This window comes from Manis pentadactyla, chromosome 11 (assembly GCF_030020395.1).
Source record: "Manis pentadactyla isolate mManPen7 chromosome 11, mManPen7.hap1, whole genome shotgun sequence".
NCBI lineage: Eukaryota > Metazoa > Chordata > Mammalia > Pholidota > Manidae > Manis > Manis pentadactyla.
The window spans coordinates 106,459,799-106,480,691 of NC_080029.1; the positions used below are offsets into that span (position 1 = coordinate 106,459,799).

The 20,893-nt window shown below is 43.8% G+C and overlaps 1 protein-coding gene across 3 annotated transcripts in view; it reads left to right on the forward strand.

Annotated features, from left to right (window-relative positions):
• The window catches only part of MYZAP (myocardial zonula adherens protein), an 89,282-nt gene that overhangs the window by 16,524 nt on the left and 51,865 nt on the right, over positions 1-20,893 (forward strand). For all 3 annotated transcript variants that reach the window (XM_036903008.2, XM_036903006.2, XM_036903007.2), the window contains 4 exons: positions 8,443-8,598; positions 11,226-11,318; positions 15,556-15,669; positions 18,590-18,742. In XM_036903008.2, coding sequence (XP_036758903.2) covers positions 8,443-8,598; positions 11,226-11,318; positions 15,556-15,669; positions 18,590-18,742 — 516 coding nt within the window. The remainder of the gene's footprint in view (positions 1-8,442; positions 8,599-11,225; positions 11,319-15,555; positions 15,670-18,589; positions 18,743-20,893) is intronic.

Sequence of the window (20,893 nt, forward strand, 5' to 3'; positions counted from 1 at the left end):
TCATGGAGAAAAGATTCCGACCCTTTCCCTCTTCTGTTTAGGCGCTTGCTGAGGCCTCACTCCCATTTCCTAATTACCAGTGAGAAAGAATGTATTTCCCTGTATTTGTTCATCATAGGTATTTCCTTCAGAGCCATTTGAGCCCCATGTGCTTCCAAGGGACCCTGATAGGGTCATCTTGGAAGTGGGGCAGGGACACTAGGGTGAACACGAAGATGGTGTGGGGGGGTTCAAGGGGAAGACGAGAGGGAACAGGGGAGGCAGGTGTCTGCATCCAATTTGAGTCTTTCACCGGAATCTGACCCCGTTCCTGAGCAGATTCCCTCTCCCCCTCTCCCCTGTGTCCTCCAGAGCCCAACCTCTTCTCTGTTAGAGCTCGACTCTTCCTTCTCTAGGGTAATTTATTCTTACTAGAACCTTCTTCCCCAAACTACCTACCTGAGAGATTCAGTCCTGAGCCTTGGTCATCTCTCAGGTGAAATGGCAAATGAGGACAAAGGGTAGAAGAAAATGATGATGATATCTCTCCTTTTCAATAAAATCACTGTTTTTGTTGTAACAAAATAAATGCCAAAATATTGGTATTTTGCTTTGGTTCCACTGTGGCATTACTAGTAGGGCTGCAGGACTCACCCTGCTGGCCAGTTCCTCTTGAGTGCCCACTCAGCCCATCTAAAACCCACTCAATATTACCTCTTCGTTTTTTTCCTGGTTGGTCTGCCCTCATTGGGAAGGTTTAGTTATTATGTCCTAAACACATGGCATCTACTTCCTCCTCAACACGTGCTGAGGCCCTAGTTCATGGGTGGGGTCTCTCCCCAGCCACCTCAGTTTATCTGGGTCTTCCCTATCACTCAAGGCCCGCTTCCCTCCGAGGCCTTCCCTGAGTGCTCTGTGCTTCGGTTATGATCCCCTCTCTTGAATGACAGGATATGAAGGCTGCCTCCTTTTGCTTGGCCCCTGGCCACCTGCGGCTAAGAACTACAGATATGTATATACACAGATTTCTGTGAAATCTGGAGACAGCATATATACTTGTGCATATATACACACATCTGAAAACAAGGTGGTGTCTTTTTATGTCTTCTCCCAGAGCCTTGCTCCCTGCCTTGCACATAGTAGGTGCTTAATGAATGACTGTTGATTATAATGACTCAGTTTTGCATTGGTTTCTTAGGGCTGCCAAACAAAGTATCACAAACTAGATGGCTTAAATAATAGAAGTGTATTGGCTCACAGTTTGGAGGCAGGAAGTCAGCAGGGCCAGGCTCTTTCCAGAGGCTCTAGAAAAGAATCTTTCTTGGCCTCTTCCAACTCCTGGTGGCCCCTGGCACTGTGCGGCTTAGGGCAGCGTGACTCTGATCTTCACTTGGTGTTTTCCTGTTTGTGGGTCTGTTTCTGTATCCACATTTTCTCCTTTCTATAGGAACGCTGGTCATGCAGGACGAGAGCCCACTCTGGTGCCCTCCTTCTCACTTGACCTGTCTCCAAAGAAGGGCACATTTGGAGGTACTAGGGGTTAAGGCTCCACCAGATCTTTTTTGCTGAACACAATCCAACCTGTAACAAGTGTCTTTGTAGAAGGTTTATCACCTTAAATTAGAGTAACAAGTCAGATTAATTAGCTGTGAACTTTTATTTGTATATTAAAAGTCAGTAATATGGGAGGGGAAATGTTGGTTAGTTTGTGGGCACAAATTTCATGTTGAGAAATTGATAAATGTGGAGTATGTTTATACAATTGTTGAACATTAGAATTAAAATTGGTAGTAGGTAAGTTTGAAACTAAACCCATATCATTTTCCAAGAACTTGGTGACTGTACATAGCCATATTCCTATCCAATATGCAATGTATTCTTTGCATAGATTGCATACAGGTGCAACACACACACACAGGGCAGGTAGAGACAGAACCAACACCACCTATTACAGACATGCCATGTTGAATTTGTGGCTGTGGTTGAATCAGTGTCTCACTGCGTAGTGGAATTTTAGAGAATATGATCTGAGCTCTGCTGATTCTGAGCCTTCTTGATGGTCTTTTGCAAACTGAGAAGGCACTTTGAAGCAGATAATATTTCCAATAGCTATTAACGTCCCACCATTGTAGGTGTCCTTCAGTGACCTATGTTTTTAAAGAAGCTGTTTCTCTCTCGACCTTTGAGAACTCTGGGTGAAGTGAGCAGGTACATGTGTATATATGAAAAGTTGGGAGCTTTCATAGCCCAGTGAAAGGTTTTAAAGGAGTAACCTCTGACATTCAGTTTTATAGTCCCCTTTCCCTTAAAAGCCCTGCATGAATAAGCCTTCTGAGTTCTCGTCCTTGGTGTGACTGTTTATACAACATCAGGGGTTGTTGCCAGGGCAGGGTGTGTGCTGCCATGATTCAGATCACGGCAGGGCTGCCTGGGTGATAGTGAGCCACGCTCTACATGCCTCTCAGAGATAGCTGCCCTGGGGGGACAGGAAGAGGCCCAGTCTCTAGCCCTGGCTCCCTTCCTGACCACCGTGGTAGCAGGCCAGTCAGGAAATCTCTAGGGGCCTGCTTCCTCTTCTAGCAAATGGAAATGTTAGCCTAGAGCCAGAGTTTCCCCAGATTTCTTTAACTGTGGAACTCTTTATTCAAATGAATGCATATGGAAGTCCATCAGTAAAAGAGTGCAGCTCAGTGGCTGTGGCTTCAGATCAGGTCAGGTCTGTGCTGGCTGCCCGAGCAGCTTCACCCCATCACGCCACAGCCTTATCAGACACTGAGGAGCATCTGGGGTATGGGCTACTCTGGACAACTCTTTTCCATTTTTCTAGCCACCTGAGACTTTGTGACTCTCTTGCCAAGCAGAGACACCAATGCCAGTTGAGGGGTGAGCATTTCACTGCCAGAGCAGATTTGATGGCTGTGGTGGGAACAGCAAAAAGATGAAGAAGAAAGAGGCGGACAGACAGAGGCATCTGGACAAATGTATAGTCTTTAGTGGGAACCTAGATACTCATGTAAATTTAAAGACACCACCACTAATAATAGAATCTGTCAGTATCCCCTAGTATGTCCTAGGTGTTTTACGTATATTACTCTGTGTTTTCCTTTGAATGACCTTCTGAAGCTGGTGGTGGTATCCCTATCGTACCGATCAGGACCCTGAAGCTCAGTGAAGTAAATAACTTGCTGAGGGGCACGCGGCTAGTACTCAGTGGACTTGCATCCTAGCTCGGGTCTGTGCTGGGCTCTGTTGCCGTGGGAGCATCAGCTTGCTCTCTTCCAACTATCAGAGAAGGTCTGTTTAGGATATTTACATTTTATCAGTCAAGATTACCTAAGATGTGTACTGTGCCACTGGGTTCTAGAGAAGAAGTTCCTGATGTGTTTCCCCCATACTCTCTTTTTCCCCCGGGGTTGTCAGGCTTGTGCAGCCATTGTCCGTTTAGGCCCTGTAGAGTGCCATCTCGAAGAAGGCCTCTCCTGTCAGCGTTACTGTCATTAGGTCTACACTCTGCGATTTCTCTTTGGCTAGAAGTTTTTCTTTTCGTTCTCATCTTTAAGTATTCAAAGTGATTGGTCTTTTAGGAGGTGTTCTCTGTTCAGTCTGTGAGATAGTAAGAAACAAAGAACACCTTAATAAGCCAAAGGTTTCCATTTTTTTGAGGAGATGGGGCTGCCTCTGTCTCTGTCTCTCTCTCAGGCTGCCCCTCAGGCTCTGCTGTCACAAGAATGCAAAACAATGTCAAAGATGAGTAATGACCAGGGCCCAGTAATTTGCTAAGATGGACACACAGGTCAGACAGGTCAGAGGGCATTCCTGACAGTGACGTCCTCTGCCTGCAGGGTGGATAGGATGCCCAGTGGCTCAGCGCTCAGCAGTCCCTGGACCAGCTGCCATCCTCCAGCTGGGAGAGGAGGTCCAAAGCAAGACATTTGGAAATAACTCAGCTTCTACTTTGCAAGTCATTCAGTTCATATTGTGGTCCATCTAAGTCATGTTGGCAGCCTGGTGTGTGACCAGCTGCCTGTCTGGGCCCCTGGGGCGGGGCCTGTCTTTGGCAGGTTACCACCATCAGTTTGGATTGATGTTAAACCGTGTTTCTTTGCACAGATCAGTGTCTAGGATGACCAGATACTCCACATTTTCTGGCATAGACCCAATTCCAAATACTATGTCTTCCTTACTTCAAAAGGTATTTGTTGAGCATCATGATAAATGCTGAGTTGTCAGGCATATAGCAGTGAATACGGCAGATGCAGTCTCTGCCTTTACAGAGCTTATCTCATTGTAAGATCATATATTCTGGTTTACGGTCTGGAAAATAGTATCACCTTTCCCTGGCCTCACTAACCCTAACTCTCCAGTAAAGCCCTCACAGCAGGATTTTAGGCTGAATTACTTTTCTCTAGTTTCCCCTTCTTCCCAAGGCGCTTGTAGTTAAGTATGTCTGCAGGGAAAACAGCCATAGCATGAGCCCATAAGTACATTTTGAGCTGTGAGTACTTCCCAGGGAGCCGTTTAGTGGACAGAGCCTCTGTATGGTTTGCTGATTATGCTATTGTTAATGCTGCTGCATTTCACGGAGGGATTGTGGCAGGCCCCTCCGGCTGGTTGTTTCCTTTTTCCTTCTTCAGCAAGAATTTTCTTTTCATTCTGTGCACTTATTAGGGCTTCTGTTTTAAGGGTGATTCTGCCTAGCATTATTTCATGCCCAGGAGGCTTTTAAGAAAAGAAGCCTGGCATACATTTAAAAAAATTTGATTCTTTAAATACCATTCTTAAAGCATCATAAAGTAGCTTTAAGAAACTTTTAGTTATGGAGAATTTAAAACATAAGTGAAGGAGACTGAATCATGTAATGAATCACTGACCCTTCACTAGCTTCCACTCTCCGCCGCCCATGGTCAGTCCTGCTTGTCTACACCCCCATCCACTTCCTCCACCCGCTATCCCAGATGTCATAAATGTGTATGCACATTTCTCTAAAAGATAAGGACTATCTTTTAATATAATCACAATGCTATTATCATGCCTAAAAACTAATATTTATCTTATAGGGAGATATGTTAAGGAATATGAGAGAACAATTCAGCCACAAGTGTACTAAATGTGTCCACTTTTTCACTTTTTTCCATGTTCCCCAGTTTTTCTGTGTTTCCCGTACCAAAAGCAGACAGATTGACTTTGTAAAAATGACAGCAGTCTCAGCTCCTTGGCAACTTTTCTGGATAGAGATTTTAAGATTGGGGCAAGCCTCAGCTCCCTGTCACTCCATCTAAGAGGAACAGAGGATGGTCCCTCCAGCTGAACCATGTTTACATATTCTGTCCGGGTAATTCCACAGAACTTCTTCCAAATTCACCCAGCAAATGTTTATTGAGAAACTTCTTGAGTGTTAATCTCTGTTAGGTGCTAGGGATTGTGGTGGAAAAGAACACAAATAAAGCCCTAGACTTCTCAGATCTTCCAGTCAGTGGGGGAGCAGGCCTTACACGTATAAAGGCAATTGTGGTTGTGGTGAGTGTTGTGGAGACATAACCAGTCTGAAGGGTCAGTGAACAAGTCCTTGAAGGACAGCATTTTAGCCCCGCGCTGGGTGCCGCAGGCAGAGGGAATAGCCTTTGTGGTGCCCTGAGGCAAGAAGGAGGTTGGCTCTCACAGGAGCAGAAAGGAGGCAGTGGAATGGAATGGGGTGTGGTTGAGGCAGAGATGGGGCACAATGGCTGGATGAGAGCCTCCCACCCGCTCCTGGGCCCATCTCTTCCCAGTGGCCTTGGACCCAAGGGCCAGGCTCTTGGCTTCCCTGCTACTGAGGTCTGGGCTGCCACATTTGTTTGTCTTTGAGTTCAGATTCCTCTCCCGACTCAGCTGTTCTGAAGGCACTGTGGTCAAGGAAAGGGCTTTGATTTGGAAAAACAGGCATTTGAATGCTGCTACCTTGGAAGAACTAATAATATTTACATGGTGGAATTGTTGTAAGGATTACAGAAAATGTGTATAGTAAAATGGCTGGGCAAATATTTGTCCCCTTCTCTTTATAAACGTCCCTTTCCTTTGCCTGTCACAGCCCAGCAGCTCCTCACGCTGCCCCAGGAATCCTCTTCTTGGGGAGCGGCCCCTGCCGGTGGCCTTGGCCCTGAGCGGGGTTCTGCTGGGCCCTTCCCTGGAGACCTATTTAGACCCTGACTTTGTAATAATGTTTCAGTTTCAGTTTTATGAAAATTGAAATAAAAATTACTAAACCACTAATTCAAAAACAATGCCTGTTTTTTTTTGCAAAAAAAAAAATTCGAAGAGTGCAAAAGAGCATAAGGGAAAAAAATGAAATCCCCCTTTACTGAGGAAACTGGCATTAAAGGTTTGGATTCTGTCTAGATGTTTTATACATACAGGTACACATTTTTAAAACAAAAAATAGGAATAAGAAAATTAACTATTTTTCACTTCACAGATCTTTGATATCTTTCCGTGTGCATAACTCTTAGATCCGTGACCTCTGGTGCTGTTTCACAGACCTGGCTGTCCTTGGCATTGTTTGTATTTTCCTCCATCGGTGGTGGTTTTCATCACCCCACATGGGTAGGGAGGTAGAGTCTTCTGTCTCTGGCTGCCAGACGTTTTCCTGAAAACCAGTCCACCTGTGAAAGCCTCTACTTTGCAGAAATGCATGGCACCCGACGTATCGTCACCTGCTTGTTTTTCAGGACCTGGGTGGAGTGTGTGACTGAAAGAGCATGCTTTTTTTTATTGGTATGTGGGGAGTTTCATGAGAGCTTTACCTCTTCCTAATTATATGTCTGGTAAATAAGGAATATCTAATCCCAGCTTGTCATTCCACCAAGAGCCATTTAATAGCCCATTCACCTAAACTTGTGTACAGATTTCAAAAGTTGCATCAGTGCCAGGGGGCCCAAGTGTGAGGGCCTCAGGTGGAAACCTTTTCTGGAAACAAATGCAGAGTGTCACAGCCCTTCACATCCCATGTCTTTCCAAGTATGTGCAGAAGGGTGGGTAGCAATGGCCGTTTTGTTTTCTTACTTTTTAAAATAGTCCACATTGTAAACAGACAAACAAAGCATACAGAAGAGTATAAAGAAAAGATTGAGAGTCACTTTGATCTCCTGCACCCTTGCCCACTCTGCTGTCCCCGCCTTAGAGGTCATTACTATTAATGATTTGTCACATATCTCTCTACACCCTGCTTTTGCAAAATTTGAATGAATGGGATCATATAGTATTTATTTTCTGCCACAAATGACTTAAAAGGCAAATTACCTTTTGAAAAGCCGAAGTTTTGTATATCAAAAATATTTTGTGAGTGCATGGAAGAATTTATGCAAAGGTGGCTTAAAAATTAGTGGGGGAACTGAGTTGCAATTATGGAATTCAGCCTTTTGTTCTGTGATTGTTGAGGTGCCTTGGTCCACCCCAGGGAAAATTGGGTTTAGACTGGTTTGTCTATGAAGTCTCAATCCCTGGTCTTGATTTTTGCTTGCCCCTTCCCTTCCATGTGTGGAGTCCCCTGCTCTGTCCTCCTGCATCTAACAAGGTTTCCAGTATGATGAAGTACACTTACTGTCAGACGGAATCAGGCTTGAATCTAGATGTGCGACTCTAAGCATTTTACTTAACCTCTCTGAGCTTCAGTTTTGTCACAGAGTGGTTATAGTGATTACATGTGCTAAAGGACCTTTCTAGCTTATGGAAGGTGCTCACAAATCTTAATTTCCCTTTCTCCTGTTTCTTGAGCCTTCATTCTATAAAGATGTGTTAGGACTTGGACATAGTACCCCGTCCCAGGTCAGAGTTTACCTGAAGGAATTAAGAAGCAGGAAGACTCTTTCAGAGTGATGTCACACCACCGCTACCTAACTTTTCAGAAATACCTTGTGAATGATCACAACAGGTTGTGTAGTCACCCCACCTCCTTCCTCAGAGCTGGCCCAGGGTCAGTCCTAACCTCAGGAGACAATTTGGTTGCCAGACAGAAGTTGACATTCTTCCCCTGAGTAGCTGAACCTCATGCATTTCAGGCCACTTATTTAGTGATGAGAATGAAGGCATAGAGAGGACCTGATATAAAGGAAAAAGCAGCATTCCCAAGAATGTGAGCATTCAGACACTTGCTCTTGTTATCAGGGACAAACGTAAGTCCAACTGGTACCTTAGTGAGAATTAGAAAAAGGCACCCTCTCTGGGAAGATAGCCCTGTAGATGAACTACTAGATGCGTGGCTGGGACTTTGTTAGAAACTAGAGAAAGCTGCTCTTCCTCCAGGGCGAAGGCAGGTACAGCTTGGTGAGCAGAGACCAGGCTGGATTTCTGCCAGTCTCTCTCCCTGCAGCCAGGCACCTCAGTGCTGGGCACAGCCTGCATGGCTATGCAGTGTGGGCCCATTAGTACAGCTGCTTTCACGAGGCCTAAGGAGTCACTATTCCTTTCTGTTTTCCTGATGTCTTGTAGCACCCTGACCTAGGCAATGGAGAACCGACCAGGAGACTTCCTCAAGGTGTTGTCTATGGTGTGGTCCGAAGATCAGATCAAAATCAACAGAAAGAAATGGTGGTGTATGGCTGGTCCACCAGTCAGTTAAAAGAAGAGATGAACTACATCAGAGATGTGAGTCATTTAAGGATTTTTTGTTGTTTGTTTATACTCTTTGTAGCATGTAAGAGGGTGGAGTTGTAAGTACTGATGTGAATGTAATCAGGCATCCTGGAAGAATTTTAGTATTATCATTTTGGATGGAAATCTTTGTCTATATCTTCATGGAAATGTTAAAAGTAGAGGTGCAGTTTTGCAATGGGGTGTAGAGTGAACTTCCAGGTGTTACTAAGTAGGGACGCTCTGGAGACCAAGTGGCTTCTTTCCTATGGAGGCTCTTAAGTGGTTTTGCTTATTACGTTGGCCACTCCTAATGTGTGAGTTTGACAACTGACCACATTCAAATGCTTTGGCTTCAAGTAACAGAAATGCCAACACCAAAAGGAAATTTGTCGCACGTGGGGATAAGTCTTGAGATAAGTGTGCTCTAGGCAGGGCATGTCCAGGCTCTGGTTCTACTTCTCTTGAGTTTCCCTTGGTTCTGTCCTCCTTTGGCCTGTGGCTCATAACATCGCGTTAAAATATTACAGTGTCTGGAGGAAGAAAAGAGGCCATTCATCTCTGGTTTCTTTTTAGAGGCCCTCCATTAGGGTTCTCCCTATATCTCACTGGCCAGGACTGGGTCACATGCCCACTCCCAAATTCGTCCCTGGCTGAGGGAATGGGATGACTGTGGCCATTCAGACCACTCAGCTGGGTTGAAATGGATGCTGGGAAGTCATCCATAGTAGACGTCATCCATGCCAGGCCGACAAATGCCATTTCTTTGTGTGTAATATTACATTTCTTATCTATGTGACACATGCTCTTTGGAGAAAATTTGGAAAATACAAAAAGGTATGAAGAAGAAAACAAAATCACTCATAATTCCATTATTCAGCCAGAGCAGATGTTAACATTTGGGAGCATTTCCTTCCAATTTTTTGTTTCTTATCTATTTGTCTTCTATCACCTGTCACCATTCCTTGGTGGCCCTTTGGTCTCCTTGGATTGATCAGTGCCCCCGTTGACCACCTACAGTGATTCGATAGAAAGGAAATGAGCTGCTCTGAAACTGACGGGCCCTAAGCACTGACTTTGGACTAGAAAGTGCTCATAAGAAGCAGGGGCCCTGTGGGCCAGTGGAGAGGACCTCCATGGACCTTGGGTCAAGGTCCAGCTCTGTATTTGCCCCACACTTTTTGCCCTCTCTTTTGGTTTTAGTTTTCTCATCTATGAACTGTGGGAGCTGGGAAGGACCCCTAAGGCTAAAACCTTCAGTTCCATGCACCTCTTTTTATTTGGTGGGCTTGTGGATAAGACACAAAATCATGTTGTCAGCTTTTATATGGTTTTTGAAAAGAACATCTCTTATTGAATATCAAAAGTAATAAATGCTTTGGGCATGTTCTTTAATGTATCTTGAAAGATTTGGATGCCTGTATAAGGAATAAAAAATAATCTTGTTTTCATTGAAGAAATGATAAATGCTTAACAGAGAAAATGGAGAAAAGCCACAAAAGCTATACACATGTACTAATGCACAGGACATGTGTGACAGTCATCAGGCTCAAATCTCCAGTCATCCTACCCCCCAAATATAATTTTTAACCATTCAGAGTATCTCATTCCTAATTTTCCTATATAGGAGCAGCTTGAACATTCTCAGTCTCCTATGTTTTTCTCATGGAAATTCGTAGTCCCTCCTCACTTAAATGCCCCAGATAGCATGGTACTCCTTCAGAGGTAAACCTTCTAAGCAGAGTGGAGAGTTGCAAATTGCTCAAGACAAAGACAGCAGGTTCAGTCTGGTCATAAACCAGGGATGACATGTGCTCCGGTTACAGGGGTGGTTCTGACCTGAATTGCCAGAACTGAACGGTGATCTGCAACTTAAAATTGATTTCCACGTCCCACCTTCTATAGCTGGCTTCACATCTACCCCCGATCTCCTCATTCCTAAGTGTGTTTATGGGATTGTTTGTCCGCTCTCACTATGAGTGACTGGCCCAGTTTGCTTCCTGTAGTATTTGCCACCAGCTCCACATCCTGCCCACTCCCCGCTGGTGAGCAACACAAGAACCAACTCAGGGTGATGGATGAAAGCCACTCTGCCTGCCCAGAATGAAAATTGTGCTTTTAGCCTCATTTTCCCAAAATGTTTGTAGTTAAAGGCAAGAAAGTACATTCCGTTGTTAGAATTCATCTAGGGACGGCTTGGCATCTTGACTTGCTCTCCTCCTTCCCCAGTCTCCACCGATGTCCCATCACCCCTAATAAACAGGTGGTCTTGTTTAAAACAGCATGCTAGCTATGCAAGTACGGCTGCAGGAGGAAGTCCCTCATGCCACCTGAGCATGATATTTCAACAAGCCATTTTTTTCTTCAGAGCTTATTTTTGGGTAATTAATATTAATAAAGAATTATAATTATATATATAATCACAATATGTATTTATTATGACTATTATTATTATTGGGATAATTCCCTTGGCTCCTAAGTCGATGTTAGGAGTAATCTTCTCTCTTAATCTCCCAAATAGTTCTGTTTTTAAGATTGTTTTTTGTGGGACTCTTCTCTCAGTAGGGTTTCTTAAAAGTTTTGCCAATCTCACTTGGAAACATTATAGCTTGATCTTTAACTAGCATCCTTGTGGATTGCAGGTGAGAGCCACTTTGGAACAAGTAAGGAAGCGGATGTATGGAGACTATGATGAAATGAGACAGAAGATTCAGCACCTCACCCAGGACCTGTCAGTAAGTCAATATCTCAGTGACTTGGAAATGTGGAGGGATAGTAGAGTTTAGAAGTCTCTCAGTGCCTCGTGCCAGAAGACAGTAGAGTTTATGATGTTCTTTATACATGGAATCATATTTTGAGTGAATTGGGGAATTTTACAGAATGACGTTTATTACTTAGAGGAAAATTTTTGTGGCCAGAATTATCTTTACATACAAAGCATTCCCTCCAAAGTCGGAATAATTCAAGAAAGCCAGCTATCACCATTTCTACCTAACATTATACCTGACAGACTAGCCAATTGAAGTAAACAAGAAAAGTGAACGTAGAGGTATAAAAACTGGATAGATGTAAAACTATCACAGCTTACAATTATATACCCAGAAAGCCTAAGTGAACCAATTAAAAAAACTATAAGCAATAAGGGAATTCTGTAAGGTAGCAGGGTACAAAATTAATAGATACCAACAAATAGGTTTCAATATACAAAAAAACAGAGGAAATAGCACACAAAAACTACCAAATATCTAGGTGTTGACTGTAACAAGTAGAAGGACATACCGTGTGCATAGACAGGAAGATTCAACATCATAAGATATCAATACTATTCAAGTTAATATGCAAATTTAATATAGCCCAATCAGATACCAACAGATTTTTGTTTAATGTCTTTGCAACTGTTCTAAGTAATTCCAAGGTATACAGAAAATGAACAGGTAGAGTTGGGGAAATTCTGGGGAAAGAAAAAGCAATGAGGGAGACTAGCCCTATTACAAGAAACTCAAAAGTCTCAGAGATTAAAACAGTATAGCATTGGTACATAAATAAATAGACATCAATAAAAAAAGGCCCATAGATGTATCCCAATGTATGATGAATATAGCATCTAAAATAAACAGAGGAAAATGGATCAGTTAATATGTAATGTTGGGACAGACTAATACCTGGATAAATTCCAAATAGATTAAAGACTTAAATGCCAAAAGTGAAACTTAAAAATGCCAGAAGAAAATATGTGAAGTTCTTTTATATTCTTGGCATGGGGAAGGCCTTTTTTCACTATGACATGCAATCTCAAAATCACAAAAGTAAAGGTTTGTAACTTTGACTACATTAAAATGAAAAACTTGTGCTGGCAAAAACATCAAAGTCAAATGATGAATGGAAAATTTTTTGCCTTCATATTGTAGAGAAGAGGATAACTTTCTGAGTATTTAGGGCACCCATGAACCAAGAAGAAAAAGGCCACAACTCATAAAAATAGGCACAGTACTGGTTACAGATAATTTATATAAAGGAGAGATAAAGAGTTCTTAAATGTATAACGAGATGCTCAGTATACTCTCAGTAAGAGAAATTCAGATTAAAACCACCCTGAGATGTAATTTTTATTTATTAGACTGGCAGAGCAAGAGGGGGACAAGACGCTATATTAGCAGCACTGTGGGGAAAGAGGCAGATCACTGGATAGAACCTGATTCTGCATTGCTCTTAGGGAGAACAGTTTGGCAGTATCTGCTAAGATTATAAATGCCTATATCCTTTGACTCAGCAATTCTATTCCTAAGAATTTATTGTATAAAGTCCCACATATGTGAAATGGCATATACAAACTTAATTGTTGCAGAATTGTCTGCAGTAGTGAAAATGTTGAAAACCTAAATGTCTGTTAAGAAGAGGAAAGTAAAAATTAATTATCTCTACAGTATAATATACAAAATTGATTTTAAAGAAAGGAAGGAATAAAAAGAATGAGTGGGCTCTTCAAAAAGAGATACAGAAAGATTTTCAAGAGGTAAGTAGGTGGTGAGAAAAGCAAGATATAAGAAAATATGCCTAATGTGCTGTCACTTACATAAAACAGGAGGGAAAAATCAGTATGTTCAGATTGTTTTGTGTGTGCACACAAAGTTATAAGAGGGATAATTGAGAAAGTAATTAACAGTGACTCAACTGAGAGGCGGAGTGGGCGAGGTGGTAACTGACCAGATGGGTCAGGAGTGAAGGGGATATTTATTTTAGTGTGTACCTTTTATGCTTTTTAAATGTTTGAACTATGAATGTATTACCTTACTCAAAATTTTAAGAAAAAAAATAACTTTCCTCTGGTCTAACCAAGTTACTGCTTATGAGAAAAATTCTTTACAAATTTTTGTGATTAATAATCTTGAAGAAAAAAATGTCCATATATATGTGACATCCTTCCCATAAATTACTGTCTGCAGGAAAGGAGCCCAGTTACCACAGTTGTGCGTTAAGAGTTTAACTTATGGCTTGGCTGTGAAATTATCTGCTTAAGTAAGACCTACTGCTTTGATTTTAGGGGTGAGGATATATAAACATACCTACCTAGTTCATTCTTGTTGGCTTGTAAGAAGAGGTTTGTGAAATTCTCAGCTACTTAAGGAAATTCACTCTGCCATCCACTGCAAACACTAATGACTGTGACTAAAACCAGAGGATCGGATTTGCAATAGGTGCATAAACAAGTCTCTACCTCCTGTTTTCCACTGTCATCTCCTGCACACCCTCATTTTTTTCATGCTGGAGCAGTCACAGGAGCCCATCTCTCTGCCTACAGTCTCCTCCTGCACTGCACCTCCTACGGCCAGATTAAGATTGCTGAACTACTGCCCTATGGACATGCCCCTCACAAGAACATGCCCCAGACTCCTGGGCTTGGCTGCTGCTTGAGCCCTCCCTCCTCTGTCCAGAGTGCAGCTCTCGCTGTGTCATTCCTGGCTGCTTTCTGTGGCTCCCGCAGGCCACACCAGGGCCTTCCCTGATCCCTCATCCCTAGGCCTGCTGCCTCCTTGCCCCTCTGTGTGCCCAGCCTTTCTTTAAGGTTTAAGACTGGCTGCTGCTCTTAAATTATCTCAAACATGTTAAACACACACACCCAACAGACACAACACAACAGCAACCCCAAACAACTCTTGAGAACTGGGTGAGGCCAAAGTATATTCTTTCTATGGTGACTAGAAAGAGTAAGATATTCCAACTGGGTTCAATTCTAGCTGTGCCACTTCTTAGCTGTTTGTGTGCAAATCCCTTAACTTCACTGATTCTGTTTCCTCCCTATAATGGGGAATGTTCTAGCTGCTGCATAGTGTTTGTGGGTAAAATTGTAACATTTCCAGAGTCTCTCTCCTGGCTCTAGTGCATTTGCATATCCTCAGGGGTGGAGAGAAGTTCACCTCCATGTCAATGGATAATTACCTGGGCAAACCAGGGTGTGTCTGAACCTGAAAGTTTAAAAGGAGGGACTGACATACCATTTGACCCAGGAATTCCACTTCTAGGAATTTACCCTAAGAATGCAGTAGCCTGGTTTGAAAAAGACAGATGCACCCCTATGTTTATCGCAGCACTATTTACAATAGCCAAGAAATGGAAGCAACCTAAATGTCCATCAGTAGATGAATGGATAAAGAAGATGTGGTACATATATACAATGAAATATTATTCAGCCATAAGAAGAAAACAAATCCTACCATTTGCAACAACTGGATGGAGCTAGAGGGTATTATGCTCAGTGAAATAAGCCAGGTGGAGAAAGACAGTATCAAATGATTTCACTCATATGTGGAGTATAAGAATAAAGAAAAAACTGAAGGAACAAAACAGCAGCAGAATCACAGAACCCAAGAATGGACTAACAGTTACCAAAGGGAAAGGGACTGGGGAGGATGGGTGGGAAGGGAGGGATAAGGGGGGGGAAGAAAGGGGGTATGTAGGGGGGCGTGGGGAGGGCTGTGCAACACAGGGAAGACTAGTGATTCTACGCTGATGGATAGTGAGTGTAATGGGGTGTGTGGGGGGTACTTGGTGAAGGGGGGAGCCTAGTAAACATAATGTTCTTCATGTAATTGTAGATTCATGATAAAATTTTTAAAAAAAGGAGGGGCTGGTTTGTTTGCTTGTCTGCTTCTTCAGGAGCAGAGGAGAGAGATGGCCCTGGACTGCAGTTTGTAAGCAGTAAACGGGTTTTAAACTTTATTTCTCCCTTTGACTGATTTCAGTTTTTAGAGGTATTTTGTCCCAGGATTTCCTCTCCCCAGACTTACAGTGTTGTTATAAGGGCACAGTGTTGTGAGACCCTGTGGCTGAATGAGTAAATACTACCTAGAGGAGAAATATTCTGGTCTCTCCACTCTCTGGGTCATAGGGTACTTGAAATGTCTGTTGAAATGACTGTGGCTACTGTCAGGAGGAAGGTCCAGTGTAACCATGTGACTGGTTTTGTCTGTCCAGGTTTCACAGGCTCAGCAAGACTATCTCGAGAGTCACATCCAGACACAGTCGTCAGCCCTGGATACTTTTAATGCCATGAACTCGGCTTTGGCTTCGGACTCCATTGACCTGCAGGTAGTCCTCTGTTCAGCAGCGGTGGGGTGCCCTCTTTTACAGTGCAGGAGGCTCCGCTAAGAGTGGGTCCTGTGCCTTTGTAGAAAAGTCAGTCACAGGATGTCCCCACCTTGTCGTTCAGAGTCCTTTAAGCATAGCCGCAGTAAAGACCATACCAGCAAGATAGTGAAGGGCATTAAAATAGGCACTTCTAACTGGAGACTTTACACCTTGGAGTTGTGGTTGTTCTGGCCCCCTTTAAAAGGTGCTTAGATCCTGAGTTCAGTTCTAGAAATGTCACTTGTTCCACTAGATACTCGAAAGGTCTTAAATATCAGTGCCTGAAACAGCTTAACAGCCTCTGCTCCCTGGAGCCCGTGTTGTGGGAAGTTCCCCCAGTCACAGAAAAGACAGACTGAACCAAAGACAGTCTGTGTTCATTCGTGGCAAGTAACTCCCAGAGACTGTTAGACACGTTTTTCTAGTTTAGAAGTTATTTTGTATTCAAAGAAATCATGTGGCTTCCAAAGAATATCTTGCTGTACCAGACAAGGAAGCAGATAGATCCATGTTCTGCATTTGTGCAAATGTGTGTTGTCAACACCCTTCAAGGGGATTGCTCTCTTGATTAACTGAATTTGCTAGGGGTTAACTACTCAGATTGCTGCCCATTGCTACTCCTCTGAGTCCCACATCTAACATGCAGATTAACTTGAAAGTGTTCAAAGCAAAGTGTTATGTTCACTTGAAACAGCTTCCCTTGGCTTTAGTTTCCAATATACAAATAATAGTTTCTGCTTCTACTCTAGCTTTATTTGGTTCTTATCATTTTATCCTCCTCTTAAATTCCACAGGCTATTTCATATCCTTTCTGGTTCTATAAAAATAATTTATCAGATATGCAAATAAACATTCATGTTGGGATTATCCACTTCCCCTAGGACCTCATATTCTCTTAGTAACTGCTGTTAGGGCAGCTCACCCCCCTCCCCCGCAAAGCTAGGCCCTTGTCTAGCAGTGAGCCTGGGTGGGCATCCTACCGGGATTTGTCTGGGAGGCCCACCCTTCCTGGCCCTCCTTAGTGCCTGCTGGTTTTCCCCTGGCCTCAGGCCAAGCTCTGCTTTGGGTCTGATTTACTCAGGAGCCTGTTTTCCCTTCCTCCTGCCCTCAAAGCTCCCTTTCTCTCCCTCTCGGGCATCTCACTCCTGGTCAACCAGGAAGTCCTTCACCTCACCTGGGTTCAGACCTTGTTGGTGTCTGCACTAAGTTTCTGGTTTTCCTCCTGGTCACACTTGAGATTTGCCATCCTTCTGACACTCCAGGTCAGCCATAACCCAGGTACCCTGACTGACTCCTTGTCAAGGTCCGGTCTCTAGTCTGGGGCAGACAGAGGCACCTTAGAATGAAAAGATTAAAAACCACTGTTAAGAAGGAGAAAAGAAAGGTATACCATCTCACAGCCAGGAAGCCCAGCTGAGTCTGAGAATAGCCAGTGTATTTCTGTGGAGCCCCAATCTTGTCCATTGTCCAGTCTACCCCATTTTCATTTTTATTGACAGCAAGCCCAGACCCTTGGTTTGATTTCACAGGGTGTCAGAGCTGGAAAGAACTGAGGTGATTCCCAGTTGCTTTGTTTTGTGTATAAACAAACTGAGGTCAACAGAGGGAAATGACTTGAACAAGGTGTCTGGCTAGTGGCAGAGCCAAGACTAGAACCCTGGTCTCTTGGTCCAGCTGTAGGTCATGAGCACAAGAGTAGTATCTGTAAGGCCAGTGGGGCTTGGAGAGGGGGTGGGTGCACCAGATGGTTTCTAAAGCTATAACTTGAGTATTTTGTGATTAATACTTCCAGATGGCTTTCTTTATTTGCCACCATTGAAAATCCTTTCTCCTGATTCAAGTAGGTTTAGGAATGAAATGCTTTTCATCCAAAGTGGAGGTTAGGGAGTTGAGGAAGCTTCAGAGACTGATCATCTACAGAGAGCACAGGTCTGTGTCCAACACCAGAGGTCCCAAATCTGATCTAAAGCTGTAGATGACCTGTGGAGGTTGTAGAAGGTGCCCATAACCCAAGTCAGGTGGTAGGAATTTGGGGTTATGGAAGCCATTCTCTGTAAGGAGAGGTAACAAGTAGAATCTGAAGCACTGAATGACAACAATATTAATTTAAACATTCTTGCTCCAGTGGGGGGCCTTGGAGCAATGATCAATAGGCTTTTGACACTTGTCAGGCACTTGTCTGAGTCACCAGACTCTGTTCCCTGGTATTCTTCCTCAGCCCCCATCTCTGCCTGAGAGGCAGGTGAAGCATTTGTATAGTAACCTCAGCAATGTTATGGCTGTCCTTGCGGGCAGTCGAGAAGTAGAGAGTGATGCCCCCTTTAAGAAAAAAGTGGCATCCCCCCTCTACAAAATGCACGCTACATTTTCTGTTTTCACTGTGGGAATTTGGGAAATGTAGAAAACACAAAAAAGAAAATTAATACCCTCTGTAATCCTATCATATAGAGTTAACCACTCTACTTATTTTGATAAAATTCATACTACTCTTTAAAAAATTTTCTCTGCACAAACAAATTTGAACAAAGGCTTATACCTTTTTTTTTCAAAATAGTTTGTTCTATACTCAGTATTTTCAAACCCAGTTGTTTTCCATGTGAAATTATATGTTATGAACACTTTTCCTTAGAAAGGCCCCATTTTAATCCATTTCTCTCTATCCTAAGCAGTGAAAAGTGGTATGGGCAATACTGTGGGGTATTTTGGGGAGGAGGCTCATGGCCCACCCAGACCTCTTGACCACTGGGGGCCCCTCAGCTCTCTGGCTTGCAGCTGCTGTGGCCTGATCAACCTGCCTAGTGGTTAATGACACAGGGATGTCCTGGTGCATGACTGGCTAGGTTTTCTCACACTACTAGCCATGCTTTTTTCATCCCACTAGAAAACCCTCATGGATGTTACTTTGGAAAATAGCAACATCAAGGATCAAATCAGAAATTTGCAGCAGACATATGAAGTATCCATGGACAAGCTACGGGAGAAGCAGAGGCAGTTAGAGGTGGCACAAGTCGAAAACCAGCTGCTGAAAATGAAGGTAAAGTCTTGGAATGTGGATTTCCTACTAACTCTTCTCTTCTTTCCTTCTTTTCTCTCTCCTCCCATGTTCAACTCTTCCATTTCCTTTTTCTCTGTTCTCCTCTTAGTTAGATTCCCCAACCATTTGTGGCCAGCTCCACAGGGTTGGCTCGAAGGCGCTGAGGAAGTTTCTGTGTCTGACTGTCAGTCCAGACGGGGATCCTGTGTGAATACCCCATGGGACATGCTCCCCCTTGGTCCCAGGGGCCTCAAGGGCTGCTGTGATGGGTGCCATGGCATGCTGTACACACTGAAGAGGGCCTTTGGGATGCTCAGAGGCCCGGGACTTCAGAAACTGCACCATTTAGGTTTTCTCCAGGGTCTCAAGGGTCCTGTCTGGTTTGACAATGAAGAGCTGAAGGGAATCCAGGAGGAGAATCCCTCTTGCCCACCAGGCCATGTCTACTCATCAGCCAGGCTTCTAATGGCTTGGAGGTGTTCGTGCCCCTGGTAAATGTGAAACATGGGTGGATGTCCTACCCAGCGGCAGAAGTGGGCCCACAATAGCTCATAGGAGGCACTCAACCAATTATTTCCTGAATTAATTCATTTTTATTTAAGTCTCTGGTTTTCAAATTGTATTCAACACAGCCTTAGGCTATCCTAAAGGAGAGTTCCTTATGGGTAGTGTGTCCATATAATTTATTGCTCAAACCAGAGTATATTTGAGAGTAAAATGTCATGCTGTTAAGAATTCAGTTAGGGGAGGATTTCTCAAGATGGCAGCATGAGTAGGGTGGCAGAAATCTCCTCCCAAAACCATATATATTTTGAAAATACAGCAAATACAACTATTCCTAAAAGACCAGAAGATATAGTACAACAGACAGGCTGCATCTACATCTGCAAGAACTCAGCATCTCACGAAAAGGGTAAGATACAAAGCTGTGACCCGGTGGGACCCAAGCACTCCCCCAACCCCAGCTCACTGGCAGGAGGAAAAGAATCAGAGTGGGGAGGGAGCTGAAGCACAGGACTGCTAAATAACCAGCCCTAGTAATCTGCACCAGGAACACAGATACACATTGCATGGTGTACTAGATATTAGAGAAATGGAAAAGTAAAATCCAAGACTGAGACTGAGAACAGTTCCCCACAGCCGGCTCCCCTGGGAAAAAAGAAAAGCAGGTGCTTTAAAAGTCTTAAAGGGACGAGGGTTTAACAGGTAGACAAAACAGTCCCGGCACACTCAGTTGAGCAGGCTGGGACTCTTAAGGAACTTCAGGCGCCCTAACCCTGTGGGTGGCAAAGCAGCTCCAAAGCCCCTTGCGGTGATAAGCAGCCTGCTGTTCATTCCCCACTGCCGGCACTGCAAGCAAACTGGCTGACCCACCATTGCTACGGACCAGCTGGGGAGCAGCCCCACCCACAGCAACCACACAGAGTCTTCTCCCAGCGCTCAACTACCCAGACCAGACCCAGAGGCTTCCCCATGCGTGCGGCTGCCCAACACAAACAGAGGAAGCCGGCACAAAGTCCGGAAGGCACGAAGGGGCACCGTTCTCGCAGTAAAACACATGCCCTGTGCCTGTGACCCCTGGCAGTGTCCTAGGCCATCCTGAGGGCTACCCCACCCACGGAAGCTCAGGGGATTAACCCATAGACCACTCCCTGTGTGTGGGTAACTGGCACAGGCAGCAGAGAAGGGCAAGGTGACCAGCAAGCAGGATGGGACTTTGTTCTCACAGCTGACACACGTACCACTTGCCGGTGATCACTTCTATCACCATGAAAAGGCAGAAGAACCTGGTCCAGTCCAAAACTACTCAAACACCAGAGAGAGGGCCTGGTGAGATAGATATAACCAATCTTCCTGAAAAAGAATTCAAAATTAAAGTCATAACCATGCTGATGTAGCTGCAGAGAAATATGCAGGAGCTAAGGGATGAAGTCTGGGGGGAGATAACAGAAATGAAACAATCAATGGAAGGACTTAAAAGCAGACTGGATGAGGTGGAATAGACTGTTAATGAAATAGAAATCAGAGAACAGGAACACAGAGAAGCTGAGGCAGAGAGAGATAAAAGGATGTCTAGGAATGAAAGAGTATTAAGAGAACTGTGTGATCAATCCAAATGGAACAATATTTGCATTATAGGGGTACCAGAAG